Genomic DNA, 16,457 nt, shown 5'->3' with positions numbered 1-16,457 from the left:
CACTTAAGACCTGATCGCAAAAGGCCGCGACAGTAGTAACAAAAAACACTAGTGCGTGCGACATCTATTTTCGTTTGAATACAGTATGTTTACCTGAGAAAATAGTGGATCGATTTTTTGCAACATTCACTTGCTAACCACTCCAAGCTAGTTTTTTACTTTCCAAACATGTCTCATCCTCATAAAGAGGATATCCGTGGACAGCTTTCGGATATCCAGAAGAAATTATTTGGAAGTTCCAAGGACAAATCATCTACTCCACTCCAACTGCCCGATGCGACCCAGCGTGCTAGACAACCTCCAGGGCTGCTGGGAAGCAGTTCTTCCGTGCCCAAGTTAAGACAGAAGCCTTCCAACTCTCTGTTGGGAAGATTGAGCAATTCTACAAGGCAGAACACTCTTGTTCCACAACCACCGCCAGCTTTGGGCCCGGAATCGAAGGGTCATGACATGAACTTTGTTGTGGGGTTGAGTGAAAACTTGCTTACGGAATGTCGTCGATTAACTGCTGAGAACAATAAGTATAAGACAAAGTTGAAGTCTGCTGCCGAGGAGCTCGACAAGTACAAGAATCAAGTTGTTTCTTTGACGAATTCTCGTTCGTTTGCAGCTAGCAACGAGGAACAGTTGAAGGACAAGAATTGGGAGCTTGAGGCAAAGAACACTGCATTGAACGAGGAGGTTGATCAACTACGCATCACTAATGACAAGCTTGTCAAATCCACTAACGAATCTACTTTACGAATTGCATCTATCCAGAAGGAGAACGACGAGCTTCGACTCCAGCATAATACCCTCGATACTGATTTCCACAAGTCCAAGGATTCCTATGAAAAGGAGATCAACGAACTCAACATCCGGATCGACTCCCTTAATGACGAAAATGACTCGCTTCACGCAAAGTTATCTGAAAGATCTGCCACGGCATCCACTGAAGCTGGCTCCGAGCCCGATAAGCCAACTGCATCTTTCCATGACGTGACTGCGCTGGATGAACAAGAGCCAATTGACTTGGACAGTATTCTTACTGCATCAGAATCTCTTCCTAGAGAAGTGAACATAGACTCTTCCAATACTGAACTACGGTTAGAGACGCTAAAGGCAAACCTTGATCATTCTCATCGGATGGTGGCTAAGTTAAGAAGTGCTCTTCTCAAGACAAGATTCGAGAACCAAAGCCATCTGACGAGGGATACTCCACGCAGCGGCAAGAAGACCAAACAGAAAGACTTTTTCCCTCCACCTTCCAACAGATCCTCCACCTACTACTCCCCTGCTAAGCGTAATTCGAAGTTTGTGGTATTAGATGACAACGAAGATGAAGGTTGGCCTCAGGACGAGAAATGGGAAGATTTTATTGACGAGTCGGGATCTACAACTCCTTCGAAACCAGTACGCCAACCATCTAAGTGGGATGATGAAAGCCCAAAGAAACAGACGGCCGAGCCAGTTCCGCCTCTTGACGATTCTGAGTCATCCGACTCCGACACAGAGACAGTTGCCCACGTTAAGCGAGGACTTCGCCTGGAGTTATCTACCGCAGCTGAAGTGACGGACCTTCAAGTTCAAGAATACGCGAAAGAGCACCATTTGGTTTTGTTATCTCAGGATGACTATTCGAAGTTGCAGTACAACGATGTCAATGATATATCTGAGGATAGGCTCAAGGGCGTTACCGAATTGAGAGGGTTAGTGTGTTTAAGCAAGCTGGAATATGACGATCTTCTCGACGAAAACGAAATGAAATCCAAGCTCCAACAAAGAGGATTTGTGACCATTCCGACAGAGGAGTATCTGAATGTTTCCGAGAATGCCGCCCGTTACCAGAAGCCAGAAATTGACTATCTCACGGCTGAGATCGAAAAGCAAGGTTTCCTGACGGTCGAGACGGAGTATCTTGAGATTCTTAAGAAGAACGAAGAAATTATTGTCAATCCTTCGGAGGCCTACTTGCGTTCTAAATGTAAAGCTAACCAGTTACATCCACTCACCAACGACGAGTTCAAGCAACTTAAGAAGATCGAAGCAGATTTCCAGAGACCAGACAAAGAATACCTCACCGAAAAGGCTAATGATCTCGGCTTAATTCTCACATCATCGGCATTCTATGATGATCTCGTTTCTCGTGCGGAGGAGCCTTCCGAGAAACAAATCATTGAACATGGATCTAGAAGAAATCTCCATGTATTGGACAATGATGCTTTTATGGCTCTCCAGAACCCTCTGTTGCAGAATTGGTTAACGAAGGCTGAACTGTTTGATCACAGAACCTTACCTAAGGAGGAATACGATAGTCTTCACCGGTTGGCAAACGATCCTAGCCTCGAAGAGTTGAATGCTCACGCAAGACGTCACGACCACGCCGTTCTTTCCAAGTCTGAAGTCGAAAGGCTCAAAGAACTCTCTACTGCACCACCATTGTCTCACCTTGAAGAAGTCGCCGCTGGTCTTGGTTTCAGCGTTCTTCTAAAGGATGAGTTGGCAGAAATGAAGAACAAACTCGAATCACCTTCCATTGATTTCATCAAGGAAAAAGCTACAGGTCACAAGGTGGTCGAAAACGAGAAGTTCAAAGCACTTCTTCAAAAGGCTCACGAGCCTTCTTTAGCTCAACTTCAGAACCATGCGGAGAAGCATGATCTTGTTACCTTAGACAGGGATGAATACGCTGAACTTTACAAGACCTTCCACGAGCCTTCAATGGACTTCATCAAGAGAAAAGCAGGCGAAAGGGGTCATCTGTTAGTAAAGTCTAGCGAGCTAGAGAAACTATTGAGCCTTGAAGAGTCGCCTAGCCATTCCTTCCTAACCTCTAAGGCGGAAAGTAGTGGCCATACATTAATCAAGTCCACTGACTACGAAGATCTCAAACTGTTGGCCGAGGACCCTCCAACCGATCGTATCCAGACTTTGTTACTAGGACGTGGCTTGTCAACCATTGACTCCGAGATGCTTGCCTCCTTAAGACGGCAGGTTGATAACCCTTCTATGGATGAGTTAATCTCCAGGGCAAGGTATTTGGATGCGACCGTTCTCACGAATAACGCATTTGAAGAACTTAAGGACGCTGCAGAACATCCTTCTATTGAAAAGTTCGGAGAACACGCCGAAGGTCACGGCTATGCGATCTTGCCTCAAGAAGAATTGAAGGGCTTAAAATCTCTGGCGGAGCATCCTCCAATGGATGTAATCGAGAGGGAAGCTGGTGACCATGAGATGCTGGTAATAAAGTTGGCTGATTTTGAAAAGTTGAAGCAAGATTCTGAGAACCCCGACTTACTGCTTATAGAACAGCACGCGAAACAACTTGGTTACTCCGTGCTTGCTGCAAATGAACTTAAGGATTTGCAGAGGCGTTCTTTAGAACCAAATGTTGATGAATTGAGGGGCCATGCTACAAACTTGGATCATGAGTTGCTTCCTATCACCGAGGCCAAGGAATTGAGAAGGTCTATTGAAACACCCTCATTGGAATATCTCAAGTCACACCTGAAGAAGTCAAAACATGTCCTTATTTCGGCCGCAGACCACGAAGCATTGCTCGAATCTTCACAGAATCCTTCAATCGATAAAATATCGGAAAGAGCTAGTGCGCTAGACCATGTCGTTCTTAAACTGTCTGAAATGGATAGATTGACTCGTGACGCCACAGAGCCATCAATCGATCTCATTCGCAGACATGCAGCTGAACAGTCGTTTGAAATTGTACCAAAGAATGAATTAGCGGACTTGAAACGCAAGCTTGAGGAACCTGATTTGGCATACCTTAAAGAACATAGCACCCGATTGAAACAGAAGATGTTGCCTGTCGAGGACTACGAATTCCTTGATATGTCTGCAAAGAAGCCATCGCTTGAAATTATGAACAAACAGGCCGCCATTTTGGAATTAGAGTTGATACCAAGAAAGGAGTATGCAACTTTGAAGAAGACTTCAGCAGAACCAGGTCATGATTTCCTTTCATCTCATGCACAGAATCTTGGCCTTTTACTTGTTAGCGAGAGAGAGCATAAAGAGCTCTTGAGGAAGACGTCGCAGCCCAGTCTCGATGAACTTGAGTCGTTAGTATCTCAGCAAGGCTTTTCATTGGTGGCGACGGCTGATTTGGAGGCCTCGAAAGAGCAATTGAATAATCCAACTATTTCGTACTTAAGGGAGAAGTGCAATGATGCCGGTTATGAGGTGGTCGAGCAACAGGAGTTCAACAATCCACCATTAAGCCATCTCGAACTGAAGGCAGCCCAGCGAGACATGCTTCTTGTTTCAAAGCAGGAAATGAAAGATTTGAAGATTCTTGCGCATGAGCCATCGCTCGAACATCTTTCAACGCACGCAGATAGACAGAATCGCGTCGTTGTGTCGAAGGCTGACTATGACAAGCTTGTTGACGAAGCGGAAAATCCAACATCAGATAGCTTGATATCTAAGGCCCTGATACTCAGCTTGGCTGCTATACCAGTGGCAGAATACAAGTCCTTGAAGAAGACGTCTGAGAGCCCCGACGTCGCATGGGTTAGATCTGCTGCAAAGAAGAATGGTTATGAAGTTGTAAAATCTGACGAACTTTCTACGTTGAAGTCCCTTGCCAATTCGCCGGATGTGAAGCACTTGAGCTTAATGGCCGCCAAGCATGAGAGGATATTGGTTCCTGAACGCGAACTCAAGGACCTTAGGAGACGTGCTGATGAGCCTTCCTTGGACGAAATTAAAGCCAACGCGGACAGACTTGATGGAAAATATATTAGTCGGTCCGACTTTGACCGCCTTCAGGGCTTGGCTGAAACCCCTGATTTGGAGCATATCAAGAAGCATGCCTCCCTCCAAGACCATGTCATTCTTTCGAGGAAAGAGCACGATGAATTTACTTCCCCCAGTGTGGCACAACTCGAAGCTTTAGCGAAGCAGCATGGTTCCAAGCTAGTAACCTTTGCTGAGTTTGAAAGAATGAAAGAGTTAGCAGATGAACCATCAGTTCAGCACCTTTCGGAAATGGCCGGTAAACTTGATCATCGCGTGGTTCCAAGCAGTGTCTATGACAACCTCGAAAGTAAAGCGCTTAACCCTGATCTTGACCATATTAAAGGATGTGCAGCGAACCTTGAATATGCGGTTATAAAGAAGCCGGATTATAAGCGTTTACTTGAGTTGGCAAGTAAGCCCGATGAAGAGCATGTTAAGAAACAGGCAGACCGCTTGCAAATGGAGCTTATATCGAAGGAGTCTCTCACTTCCCTTGTACAGCAAGTCGAATCCCCTGACGTTGAGGTCCTCAAGGATAAGATTTCAAGACATGGCTTGGTTGCCGTTCCTACCCTGGAGTTTGAAAAGCATCTTGAAGATAAGGAGAAGCTCCGCAGTATGAAGCTAGTGACGCACGAGGAACATGAAAAACTTCTTTCTATTTCTGAGAAACCATCCATAACTTTCTTGGAGGAGAAGTCTAATCATCATAACATGACACTCTTCGACAGGGATGAGCTTAGTCGTTTGAAGGCTGTTGAGGAGGAACCTTCTGTTGAATTTTTGGAGAAGCATGCGGAGAATTACGGCTTCAAGCTCGTGGACGATAAAGAGTATTACCACCTCAAGGAAACATTCAACTCTCCGTCACTTGACTTTCTCAAGACAAATGCTGATACTCACGGACACCATGTTGTGCCAAGGGAACACTTTGATCATATGCAAAAGCTGTTAGACAAGCCATCTAACCAGTACCTTACCGAAAAGTTGAATGGCTTGGGTATGTCGATGGTGTCAACTGAAGAATTTGAAGGGTTGCGTTCGAAATTGGAAGACCCAGGAACCGAATATCTTTTCCAAAAGGCCGAACAAAAATCTTTCAAGTTATTATCTGTGGACGAGTATAAGAGGTTGATAAACGCTCTAGAAACCCCGTCGCTTGAATTCCTTGAACTGAAATGCCATGAACAGGGCCGCCTGCTCATTGAAGTTGATAAACTCGAAAGTTTGAAGAAAGAGATCTCCAACCCGTCACTTGAGCATTTGTCTGAAAAAGCTCGTGTTTATCAACATGTACTCGTACCCGAGGATGACTTGTTATCTATGAAGGAGAAACTCAAGAACCCACTGCCGGAGGAACTTTCAGCATTTGCTGCCATTAGCGGCCAAGTTTTAGTCATGAAGGATGAATACGAGGGACTCAAGGAGTACAAAGCAAGCGATTTAGAGACTTTGGCTAAGACAAGAGGCTTCAGTCTCATGGAAGAGGCCCAGCATAAGAAACTTCTTGAAGACAATAAGAATCCGAGAACAGAGGCATTGAGAAGTCATGCAACAGCTAGAGGAATGGTCCTTCTTGCTTCAGATGAGCATGATCTTTTACTCGATCAGCTTAATTCGCCTAATCTTGACTACATTGAGAGCAAAGCCAGCTCTCTTAATCATCGTGTTGTGCCAGAGGAGTCATTTAAGGAGCTTTCAGAACTGTTGGATGCTAAGCTTCAGAAAGCTGGATTGGTCAGCTTGACAGAAAAGGAACACGCTTCCTTGATCAACCCATCATTAGAACATGTCAAGTCCTTGCTGAGTCTTGAGGGACATGTGGTTGTGCCTAGTGCCGAGTATGATTCGCTTAATCGTTCGCTCGATGCAATGATTGAAGAAGCTGGTCTCGTGGGAGTCCCACAAGCAGAGTACAGAGAATTAGTTGAGACTAGCAAAAATCCGTCGCTCGAGAGAATCACTGAGACTGCCTCCCAGTTAGACCATCATGTTATTCCAGCATCCGAGTATAAAGAACTTTCCAAGGAGTTGGCCGAGCGTGCATCTGAAGCAGGGATGATGTTGGTAGAAAGAGAAGAATACCAAGCAATGAAGGAGCAAGTGCAATCACCTTCATCCGACTTTTTAGGAAGGGCTGCTCTTTCTTTGGGTATGGTGACAATGACAAAAGAGAAATTTGAGGCTGTCAATTCTAGGGCAAACCAGCCTTTAGCCGAGAGAGCAAAAGAAGATAATTTCACACTTCTCTCTCAACAGGACTTTGATGAATTGCTGAAGTATAAGGAGGACTACACCAGTCTTTCCACGACGCATAAAGAGCTTCAGGAGAAGTACGACAGACCATCTCTTGATCACTTAAACCACTGCGCCTCAGCTAATGAGCTTGTGTTACTAGAGAAGTCCGAATACGAAACGTTGAAGTCACTGCACGAAACTCCAATTGCCGACAAGGCTGCAGCACTTGCCATGGTTGCTGTACTGACCAGTGAGTTTACTAAGCTCAAGAATGATGCCGAGGAGCCATTAGAAGATCGTGCTTCAAGAAAAGGCTTGAGTCTAATTAAACCTAGTGAATTGAATCAATTACGCGAGAGAAGTGAAAAGCCTTCTTTTGATAAGGCAAGAGCTGCAGTCGAGTCTAATGGTATGACGGTCCTTTCGCAGAAGGAATTTGACAACTTGAATGAGACGCCTAACATTGAACGCCTCGCACAGGATGCTGGAATGGTATTGATGGCGAAGGAGCAGCACGAAGAGATGGTAAAGCAAATTGAGCAGCCATCTGAAGAATACATTTCGACAAAAGCTCATGCATTAGGTCTTCAATGCATCAATGAAACCGAATTTGAAAGCTTGAAAAAGGAAGCCTCGCTCTCAGTGCTGGATAAAGCGGCATTAGCAGGCTTATCGGTCTTAGGGGCCGAAGAACTCATTTCATTACAGAAGAGACCGGTTATTCTGAATGTGGACGACCTCCGTGAAATCGCCAAAGAATATGATAGCAATGTCTTGTCCAATAGCTCTTTTGAGGACTTGCAGAGTAAGGCCAATCGTACCATTGAGGAACAAATTGAAGGAACAGATAAAATGGTTCTCGGATCTCAAGAGTATAATGCCTTGCTTCTACAAGCAACGAAGCCTTCTTTCGATCAATTGAAGACCAACGCCCAAAAGAAAGGACTCGCCATACTTCCAAATGATGAGTTCGAAGAGTTGGTAAAGCTGAACGAAGAAACTCTCGAGGAGAAGGCTGGCAAGGAAAAGCTTGTTTTGATCACCGAAGAGCGTTTGAACAATTTAGAAAAAGCCTTGGAAAACCCAGAAAAGGAAACTCTTATTTCGAAATGCGAAGCCTTAGGTCTTTCGGCGATTCTGACATCTGTTTTACGCGATCTAGAGGGTAAGGCAGCGATCGGTTTGGATGAGAAAGCTAGACAGGAAGGTAAGATTGTCTTACTGGAAAGTGAATTTGACTCTTTGAAGACGTCAGCTGAACGCGTTCCTTCGAAGAATGAGGCAGTCGATCTTTTGACGCAAGATGGCTATAAGGTTTTGTCGGTTGAGGAACTAGACGGTATCACTTCGAGAGCTGCTAGTGCCCAAGAGCAGGAGGTTCCAGGTACCGAAGAGATGATAAAGATATTGGAGGGTAAAGGATATTCTGTCGGTAAGACAGAAGACGAGTTTAGGGATGCTAATGATTCGTTCGCTTTGGATGCTTCAGAGCTCAACCGCAGTGCCCAAAACTTGGATAAGGTCGTCATTGATAGAGGCGACTATGATCGGATGATTGAAGATTCTAACAAGTTGAAGGATAGAAATTTCCTCGCCCAGGCTGGTGCTGCTCTTGGCTTGTCAATGTTAGGCTCTGGCGAGCTTTTGAAACTTAAACAGTCGGTGGCAGAGAAAGATTCTAAAATCCACGAGTTGTCTAAACAAGTGGATACTGAATGGTCGAAGGACGATTTATTGAGAGAACTGAATAACCATGGTATGACTTTATTATCACAGGAAGATTACAAGGCCTTGAAGGATAGGGTGGCTAGTCTCGAGGCGAATCAATCGAACGTTTTGACTGAGGAAGAGATATCCAAGAGAGCTGGAGACTTGGGTCTTTCTGTTGTATCTACCGCCGAATTGCATAAGATGAAGCGGTTGCTGATGGTAGAGACCGACGCAAGCCAGCTAAGACTGGCGGCTAAGAAGTTTGGCTTGGTATGCGTACCACAATCTGCGGTTGTATCAGAGTCGTCTGCTAAAGATTTGGACAATGAACAACTCACTGTTCTTCCTACGTCGCTGTACAACGTTCTTCTCGATAATAATGTCGAAGCGATGCCGCAGGAGAAGTTTAGGTCTTACGCTGAAAAGATGGGCTTCAAGCATGAATCCTTGTTGCATGCTCTGCCTAACGAAGACATTGAAGAGGTGATTCAATCATCACCTTCAACAAGGCGTGGTATGAGCAACCTCCCTCAATCAAGATCCGTGGGCTCCAATTTGACGATCCACTCGAAGGCCAGCATGCTTGATTCGATCACTGGTATGTCCGTGGCAAGTAACATCTCGCTTACTGACAAGTCCATGATCCCCGTTATTACCCAAGTTCTTATTGGAGAATACTTGTTCAAGTACTATAGGAAGCTTGGACCGCTTAGTTCAATTTCGTCTACTAGGCATGAGAGATACTTCTGGGTGCATCCATATTCCTTGACACTTTACTGGTCGACGTCGAATCCAGTGTTGAAGAATCCAAATGCAACCAAGAGCAAAGCCATTGCAATCTTGGGCGTGGAAAGTGTCGAAGATAATAATCCAATTCCTGTTGGACTTTACCATAAGAGTATTATTGTTCACTCGCAAACGAAATCTGTGAAGTTTACTTGTTCGAACAGGAGAAGACACAACATTTGGTATAACTCGCTCCGTTATTTGGTGCACAGGAATATCAACGAATTGGATTTTGGTGGCCGCCATACGCAAAGAAACGAAGCACCGGAGGCCGACCAAAGCGAGGACGAAGATGATGGGCTTGGAGAGATGACATTCGATGCATCTAACAGACAAGCGTTGCCTAGATCGTCAACAATTCTGCGGAGCTCTTCATTTGGCAGATTCATGAGTTTGAAGAGATAAAAACATAAAATAAATAGAGAATTTACGTGATAACGAAAACAATTGTAGTTGTAGAATTGACATACATAAGGCATTAGATCGAAAGAAGGAAGTGAAGGAGAGGATATACCGGTGTGCACTAGGAACACGCTTATTTAGCAGCCAAAAGCTGGGTGAACTCCTGAATATCAATCTCACCGTCGTTGTTGGTGTCGGCCTCTCTGATCATCTGGTCAACATCGGCGTCAGACAACTTCTCGCCGATAGAAGTCAAAACGTGTCTCAATTCGGCGGCACTGATCTTACCGTCACCGTTTCTGTCAAAGACCTTGAAAGCTTCGGCAATCTCGGCCTCGGAGTCGGTATCCTTCATTTTTCTGGCCATCATGGTCAAAAACTCTGGGAAATCAATGGAGCCGTCACTGTTGATATCAACTTCATTAATCATATCCGTCAATTCGCTCTCAGAAGGGTTCTGGCCGAGCGATCTCATGACGGTACCCAATTCCTTGGTGGTGATTTTTCCATCGCTGTCCTTATCGAAAAGGGAGAAGGCCTCCTTGAATTCAGCAATCTGTTCTTCGGACAATTTTTCGGCCTACTTGTTAGTAACGGGAAGCGGGAAGCGGCGGCAGCACGTGCCACATATAATACGACCGGACAGCAGCCACCACCAACACTAATCAACATACCATTGTATTTTTCTAATAAAATGTGGAGGTAATTGGAGGTTAACAGGAAAAGTTTGCTCTTGACACACACTGAGAAAATGAGTAGTCGAGGGTATCGTGACAGACTGCAGGCAGGAACACTTGGGAAATATATAGGTGATGAAGCAAAAAAAGCCTGGGCTGCTATAAGAGAATGCGAAATTCTAGATGGGTGAAGGGTGCCTTGCGTGAGAGAAGAAAAAGAAGAAGCAGACAAGCCAACCCAGTATATATATACCAATAAATGTAACAAACACCTCCATCCCGTGCAACGTCATTGCCAAGGTCGGCCCGAGCCCAGCAGCCTATTTTTAGCCCCCTTCCCTGCTCCACCGTGTCTCAAACACGCTAGCCGACACAGGCCCTGCTCGATCCGCACCAGCGTCACGAACAAGGCAAGAAAACCGAAGGGTAGTAGTATGCGATTTTTCTCGCTGCGCTTCCCAGTCATGACTCGGTGGGGACGGTTATTTGCGCACAAGGCTGAGTTCGATCCGAAGACGCTGGAGAAGGAAGCGAGGAGACAGACTGGGAAGACGGGAGGTCAGGGGAAAGAGGAAAGAAGAAAGAGGAAAAAGGGAAGATAAACGTTGGAAGTCTAAAGGTGTTGTATTTATAGGATTTGATATTTTTTGGGGTGAAAAAGAAGGTTGGATATGGTTTGGGTTATGGTTTGGGCAGTGCTGGCGGTAATGTACTGGGGGCAGCTGACAGCTGGTGCAGCGTAGAGCGTGGAGCGTGGAGCGTGGAGCCCGCCGGAACTATGTTTTTCAGTCCACTGGCATGGCAGTAGCGAGCCCTGGTAGACAAAGAGCCCAGGGCACAGGAGTAGGAAAAGCAGGGGTTGGAAATTAGATTGGAGCATTGTGGAGATGGAGATGAGGTATTACTAGTTGGGTGGGTCTGGGAATATGGACTCGTCTGGCGTGGCTTCTACACTGGGGCTCTGGCTTCGCTCATCGCCCTTGTTTTGCAGCCGTGAGCCTCGCGCACGTCTATGCCAGTTAGTCCTGTTATCTATACACTCTAACGGCTCTACTTCAACTTGCCTTAACCTGCTCCAACTTTCTATAACCCTTTGTGCATTTCGGTGGCGGAGCACTTTTCGGATTTATTTCCATGGACGAAACGTATGAGTCGTTTCTACGGCTGTTGGACGACTCGCAGTTGCTCGGCCATATCCATGGTTTGAGCCAGGGCAGTGATCATCGAACCTGGTCCTTTCACGAGACTTCCACTCCTGCCCCGGCAAAGAAACAGATATCGCTACGATCTACAGAATCTGATCCTTTTGACGATGATCTAGATAATGTCTTGTTGACGCTTAAGCGTGAAGAACTGGGTGTGGCTCCTGGAGAGGGCACCGATGAGGATGACGATAACGAGGATGAGAACGAATGGGTGCCTGGGAATCAGCTCATGGCTAGGGAAGATGATGTTCCGGATGTTGTTGATGTGGAAGCTAATAACGAAGTTCAAGACGACCCTGACGCCCAGGAGGCCGAGGAGTCCATGTTTGCAGATGTCGGTCCTCTCCACGAGTTTGGCGATTTCGGCACCTACTTCCACAATAAGCATCTTAAACAGCAGAAGGCTGACGAGGCTTATATAGAATGGGAGAAGAAACGAAGGGTCGCCGCAGGTGAACTGTTAGAAGGTGAGAACATATTTGCTGGCTGCGTGGTCTTCGTCAACGGCAATACTGTGCCCTCGTTAGGCGTGATCCACAAATTGGTGATTCTCCATGGCGGCGTGTTCCTTAACTATCTTTCCAGTAAAGGCGCTGCCACCCATATCGTGTGTGACAGGCTCACACCGAGAAAGCGTGTTCAGTTTCGTAACTACAAGGTGGTGAAAGCGCAATGGGTGGCCGACTGTGTTAAGGAGAAGAAGCTACTTGATTGGCGTGACTACAGACTTATCGACGACGTCGACTATGACCAAAAGCGTCTTGGGTTTGCTGTGGCTGAAAAAGACGAAGACTCCCCACTGGATGGGGCAGTTACTGGTGACGAGGAGCAAGAAGATGTTTTGTTTGATGAGCCTCATCAACATTCTCCCGAAATCACTGAAAGTTTGCCTGTAGAGCAACATGTTGATCTCAATTTGGCGCAAGAGCGGTCACACACAACGGCCATGGATGCTAAGAACCCAGATTTCCTTAAACACTTTTTTGCTAACTCAAGGTTACATCACCTTAGTTCTTGGAAAGCTGATCTCCGGGCCAGGTTCTTGAGAATGGTAGCCAAGGACATTCTACGAGATGATCCCCTGGCTGCAATGCAAAAAAAACCAAAGGTAAGTGAGCCGCCGGAAGACACTATAATTCTCCATATTGATTTTGACTGCTTCTTTGCACAGGCATCGGCGTTAAGTCATCCAGAGCTCGACTTATACAAAGACCCCATTGCTGTTTCTCACGGTGGTAAATCATCAGACGTTGCGAGCTGCAATTATGTTGCACGTAAACTAGGAGTGTCTAACGGGATGTGGCTAGGAAGAGCCGAAGAGCGCTGTCCTAATTTGAAAGTCATTGATTACGATTTTAACACTTATGAGAATCACTCAAACAGCTTTTACAATTATTTACTTTCCAAAAAGACCTTCGATTCCATATTTCCTGTCCTGATTGATGAGGTATTGGTTGAGGCAACTTCACATTGCAGGGGTCATGATGTGAGTTTCATAGAAGCATTCTGTGAAGAGATCCGAGCGGATATTTTTAACCTTACCAAGTGTACTGCTTCCATTGGTGCTTCCAAGAATGTACTTCTAGCGAAGCTTGCTATAAAGAAAGCTAAGCCTGACGGTTTCTTCCATTTGAACGAAAATATTGAGCAATATCTTGAAGCCTGTAAAGTCACTGACCTTCCAAATGTTGGATGGAGCATTAGTGAAAAATTGGCAAACGAGCTTCGATTGGATGTGAACCCGAAAGAGCTCTTGATCAAGAACGTTAAGGAAATTTCCCAACAACGCCTTATTGTAACTTTGGGCGAGAAAATCGGAACAAGAGTTTATGAGATGTGCCGAGGTATCGATCACACTTCTATTACCCTTGATTTGAGCAGCAGTGAAGCATTGCTCGGGAGAAAGACGGTCTCGGTAGATGTCAATTTTGGTATCCGATTTGATACATTCGATCAAGCTGAATTCTTCTTAATGCAATTGGCGAAAGAGCTTCATAGCAGATTAATAGCCTTAGGTGTCTGTGGCTCGGTGTTGACACTCAGACTCGCCCGCCGAGCTCCACATGCACCAAAGAATCCACCAAAGTTTTTAGGTATGGGCGTGTGTGATCTTTTCAGCAGATCTTCTCGAATGGGCGTACCGACTAATGATTGGGGTATACTTGGGTCTGAAATGAAAGCGCTTTTCAGAATAATGAACATCCCAGTGGAAGAACTTCGTGGAATTGCTATCAGTGTCGGTAAGTTAGAGGATATCGAGGCGGTCAAGAAGCAGCGACAGCAGCGGCTCGAATTTAATAAACCAAAACCAAAAAAGACGAGCAAACCGCCTTTACAGAATTCCCAACTAAACGAGTTTGCTGATACAATCACTAATAGCGACTCGATCGACTGGAGCGTCTTCAATATGCTTCCCGATGAAATCAAGCGGGAATTAAAGAAAGAACTATTACGCAGAGGGATACCAGTATCTGGAAAGGAGGTAAGTCCCATCAAGAAAAGCTCCACGGAAAGCCCTTCAGGTAAGGTCTATTTGCAACAAGTCTTTCCGACACAAGCGAATGGTCCATTTAAAGTGACTAGAGTCATAGAGTCTCCCAAAAAGAAGCGAAAACTCGGCATTTCACCAAAGAAATCTGTTTCCCCTGTTAAGGCACCCCCATCCCCTACTCCCTACAATGAAACTATTTCATACGATGAGGAAGTCTTAGGTGAAATACCGACTCTAATAAGAGAAGAGTTCTTCAAGGACTTAGCGTGGCAAAGGAAAAATAAGAAACTCAATCCAATCTCGATGCGAGCGAAATTAGAACAAAAGAAAGAAACTTTAAAAGCAATAGGAGATAGCGAGATAACCAAAGAATGGATAAGGGCACAACCAAAAGCCATTACTATAGAAGGTCTAAGTGGGCAAGATTTTGATCAGGATGAAATTATTGATCAGGTTAAAGAATGGGTCAAGCTGTCATTAGAACATCAAGGACCACATCCAGACGATGTCAACATGTTTAACCAGTTCATGATAAGCCTTGCGGCACAGGGAAACATCAGCTATTGTACCATGATCCTAAAGAGAATACAGGATGAAATTGATGTACAAAGCACCATCTTGGCGTTATGCAAAGATGAAGGGTCTCGATATTATGTCATCCATTCGGGATTGGAAGATTGGCGAAAACAACTTAAAGAACAACTTAAGGAACCTTTGATGAAGTTCCTATCACTGAAAAACATTGAGCTACGAATCTAGCTCCAACTTAATGAGATACGTCTAATGATATTTATAGAATTTAAGAACACTCTGGAAACTTGGAAGCGAGTTTCCTACTCCAGTTTGCGTCCCATCTTTTCTTGCTCTCAGCTAACGCACCCGCCTTGAGTTTCAACAATTGTTTTTCATCCAGCAATACCTCTGTGAGTAAACGATAGAGTTCTTCTCCCTTTGACTTGGTCGTCTCTTCCTTAGGGTTGATTGTAAGCCCGTTCAAATTATTCACCACAAGTTCACCAATGGCAGGGAACGAGAGGGATATGACGGGGACGCCAACACCAAAGAAATCAACAATCTTCATGGGTAGATCAATACCACTCAGGGAAGTATGCAATGAAATACCCAAGTCTGCTAGAGACAAGATTGTAGGATAGTCTTCAGCTGAAAGCCATGCATTTCTTATAATAACACGATCCAGAAATTTGAGATCGGTGACTCTGGCTAGGAATTGATCTTTGAGAGGTCCTTTTCCTGTCACAATCAAAAAGACGGGGGTCTCATGACTAGCTTTTGACTCATCATAGAATTTAAGCGCATCTAGTAAGATACCAAAGTCTTCATCTGGGGTAAACGAAGTTGAGCTCACAAGTAACTTATACAGACTTATGTCAGGAACACCCTTAAAAATCGGATGTTCAACTAAGACCTCCTCTTTCACGTATCCCGATTCCTCGAGGGGTTTGAACTGCGATCCAGGACGATCATGCAATGTTGTTATTGATGATGGAGAGTATCCAAACTCTTCAATTAGATAATTCTTCATGGCGTGAGTCACTGTAATGTTGAGCCAAGCGAACTTACCCAAATACTTTTCGTAAGCCTTGAGGAATTTCACCAAAGGATGATTCAAGTTTTGGTACTTGAGGTTCAAAATGCTATAGTTGAGATTGTGCCAGTCAATCACCAATTTGGAGTCCCTGCTGAAGAGCTTCATGAAGACAACCAACACGAGTAGGAGCGGGATAGAGGGAGGGTTCTGGATGAGATAAAAGTCGGACCCTCTCACATCAAGAAGAAGTTGGAACAACTGGTAGAATTGCAAAAGTATCTTCTGAGCAGCGAACATCAAGTATGGCAAACCTGCTTTGTTCTTGATAGCTGCAATTGGACGTATATCAATATTGATATCCTCAATGACTGAAGTGGGTGGTTCACTCTCCAAATACCCACAAAGATTGACGTAATAGTCGAGTTTCGAAAACAGAAGCGCATGGTAGCACATTCTAGGAGAATGGCCCAAATCACCAAGCACTAGTATGCTTACTGTCTTCCTGTTACCTCGAGGACGCCTATACATGATGAACGGAAGGAGGAAGTACACCACAATTGGAACAGATAAGTAGGCACCCACGAGCCACCAGAACCAGGGACCACTGCCCTGTAGAACATGACCAAAGCCACGGTACTCTATGAAGCTTCCCATGTTTT

At 45.1% G+C, this 16,457-nt stretch overlaps 4 protein-coding genes across 4 annotated transcripts; 2 read left to right on the top strand and 2 right to left on the bottom strand. All coding sequences in view use genetic code 12, as the record gives it.

The window, feature by feature from the left end:
- Nucleotides 1–168: 168 nt before the first annotated feature.
- Nucleotides 169–9,879, top strand: CXQ85_002233 (uncharacterized protein; the record flags this gene model as incomplete). Its single annotated transcript, XM_025485918.1, has 1 exon — nucleotides 169–9,879. One exon carries the CDS (start codon nucleotides 169–171, stop codon nucleotides 9,877–9,879), a length of 9,711 nt encoding a protein of 3,236 aa, XP_025341383.1.
- A 130-nt stretch (nucleotides 9,880–10,009) lies between these two features.
- CMD1 (calmodulin) lies at nucleotides 10,010–10,553 on the bottom strand (the record flags this gene model as incomplete). Its single annotated transcript, XM_025485917.1, has 2 exons — nucleotides 10,010–10,456; nucleotides 10,551–10,553. The coding sequence occupies 2 exons, from the start codon at nucleotides 10,551–10,553 to the stop codon at nucleotides 10,010–10,012; spliced, it is 450 nt and encodes a 149-aa protein (XP_025341382.1).
- A 1,134-nt stretch (nucleotides 10,554–11,687) lies between these two features.
- CXQ85_002231 (deoxycytidyl transferase) lies at nucleotides 11,688–15,008 on the top strand (the record flags this gene model as incomplete). The annotated part of the gene is made up of 1 exon (XM_025485916.1): nucleotides 11,688–15,008. One exon carries the CDS (start codon nucleotides 11,688–11,690, stop codon nucleotides 15,006–15,008), a length of 3,321 nt encoding a protein of 1,106 aa, XP_025341381.1.
- A 40-nt stretch (nucleotides 15,009–15,048) lies between these two features.
- ALG1 (chitobiosyldiphosphodolichol beta-1,4 mannosyltransferase) lies at nucleotides 15,049–16,452 on the bottom strand (the record flags this gene model as incomplete). Its single annotated transcript, XM_025485915.1, has 1 exon — nucleotides 15,049–16,452. One exon carries the CDS (start codon nucleotides 16,450–16,452, stop codon nucleotides 15,049–15,051), a length of 1,404 nt encoding a protein of 467 aa, XP_025341380.1.
- Between the last annotated feature and the right edge of the window lie 5 nt (nucleotides 16,453–16,457).

The sequence above is a fragment of the Candidozyma haemuli genome, assembly GCF_002926055.2.
Source record: "Candidozyma haemuli strain B11899 chromosome Unknown C_2014730914, whole genome shotgun sequence".
Lineage (NCBI taxonomy): Eukaryota > Fungi > Ascomycota > Pichiomycetes > Serinales > Metschnikowiaceae > Candidozyma > Candidozyma haemuli.
Note: the sequence above shows the minus strand (reverse complement) of the source record. Positions and strands in the feature narration are given on the sequence as shown.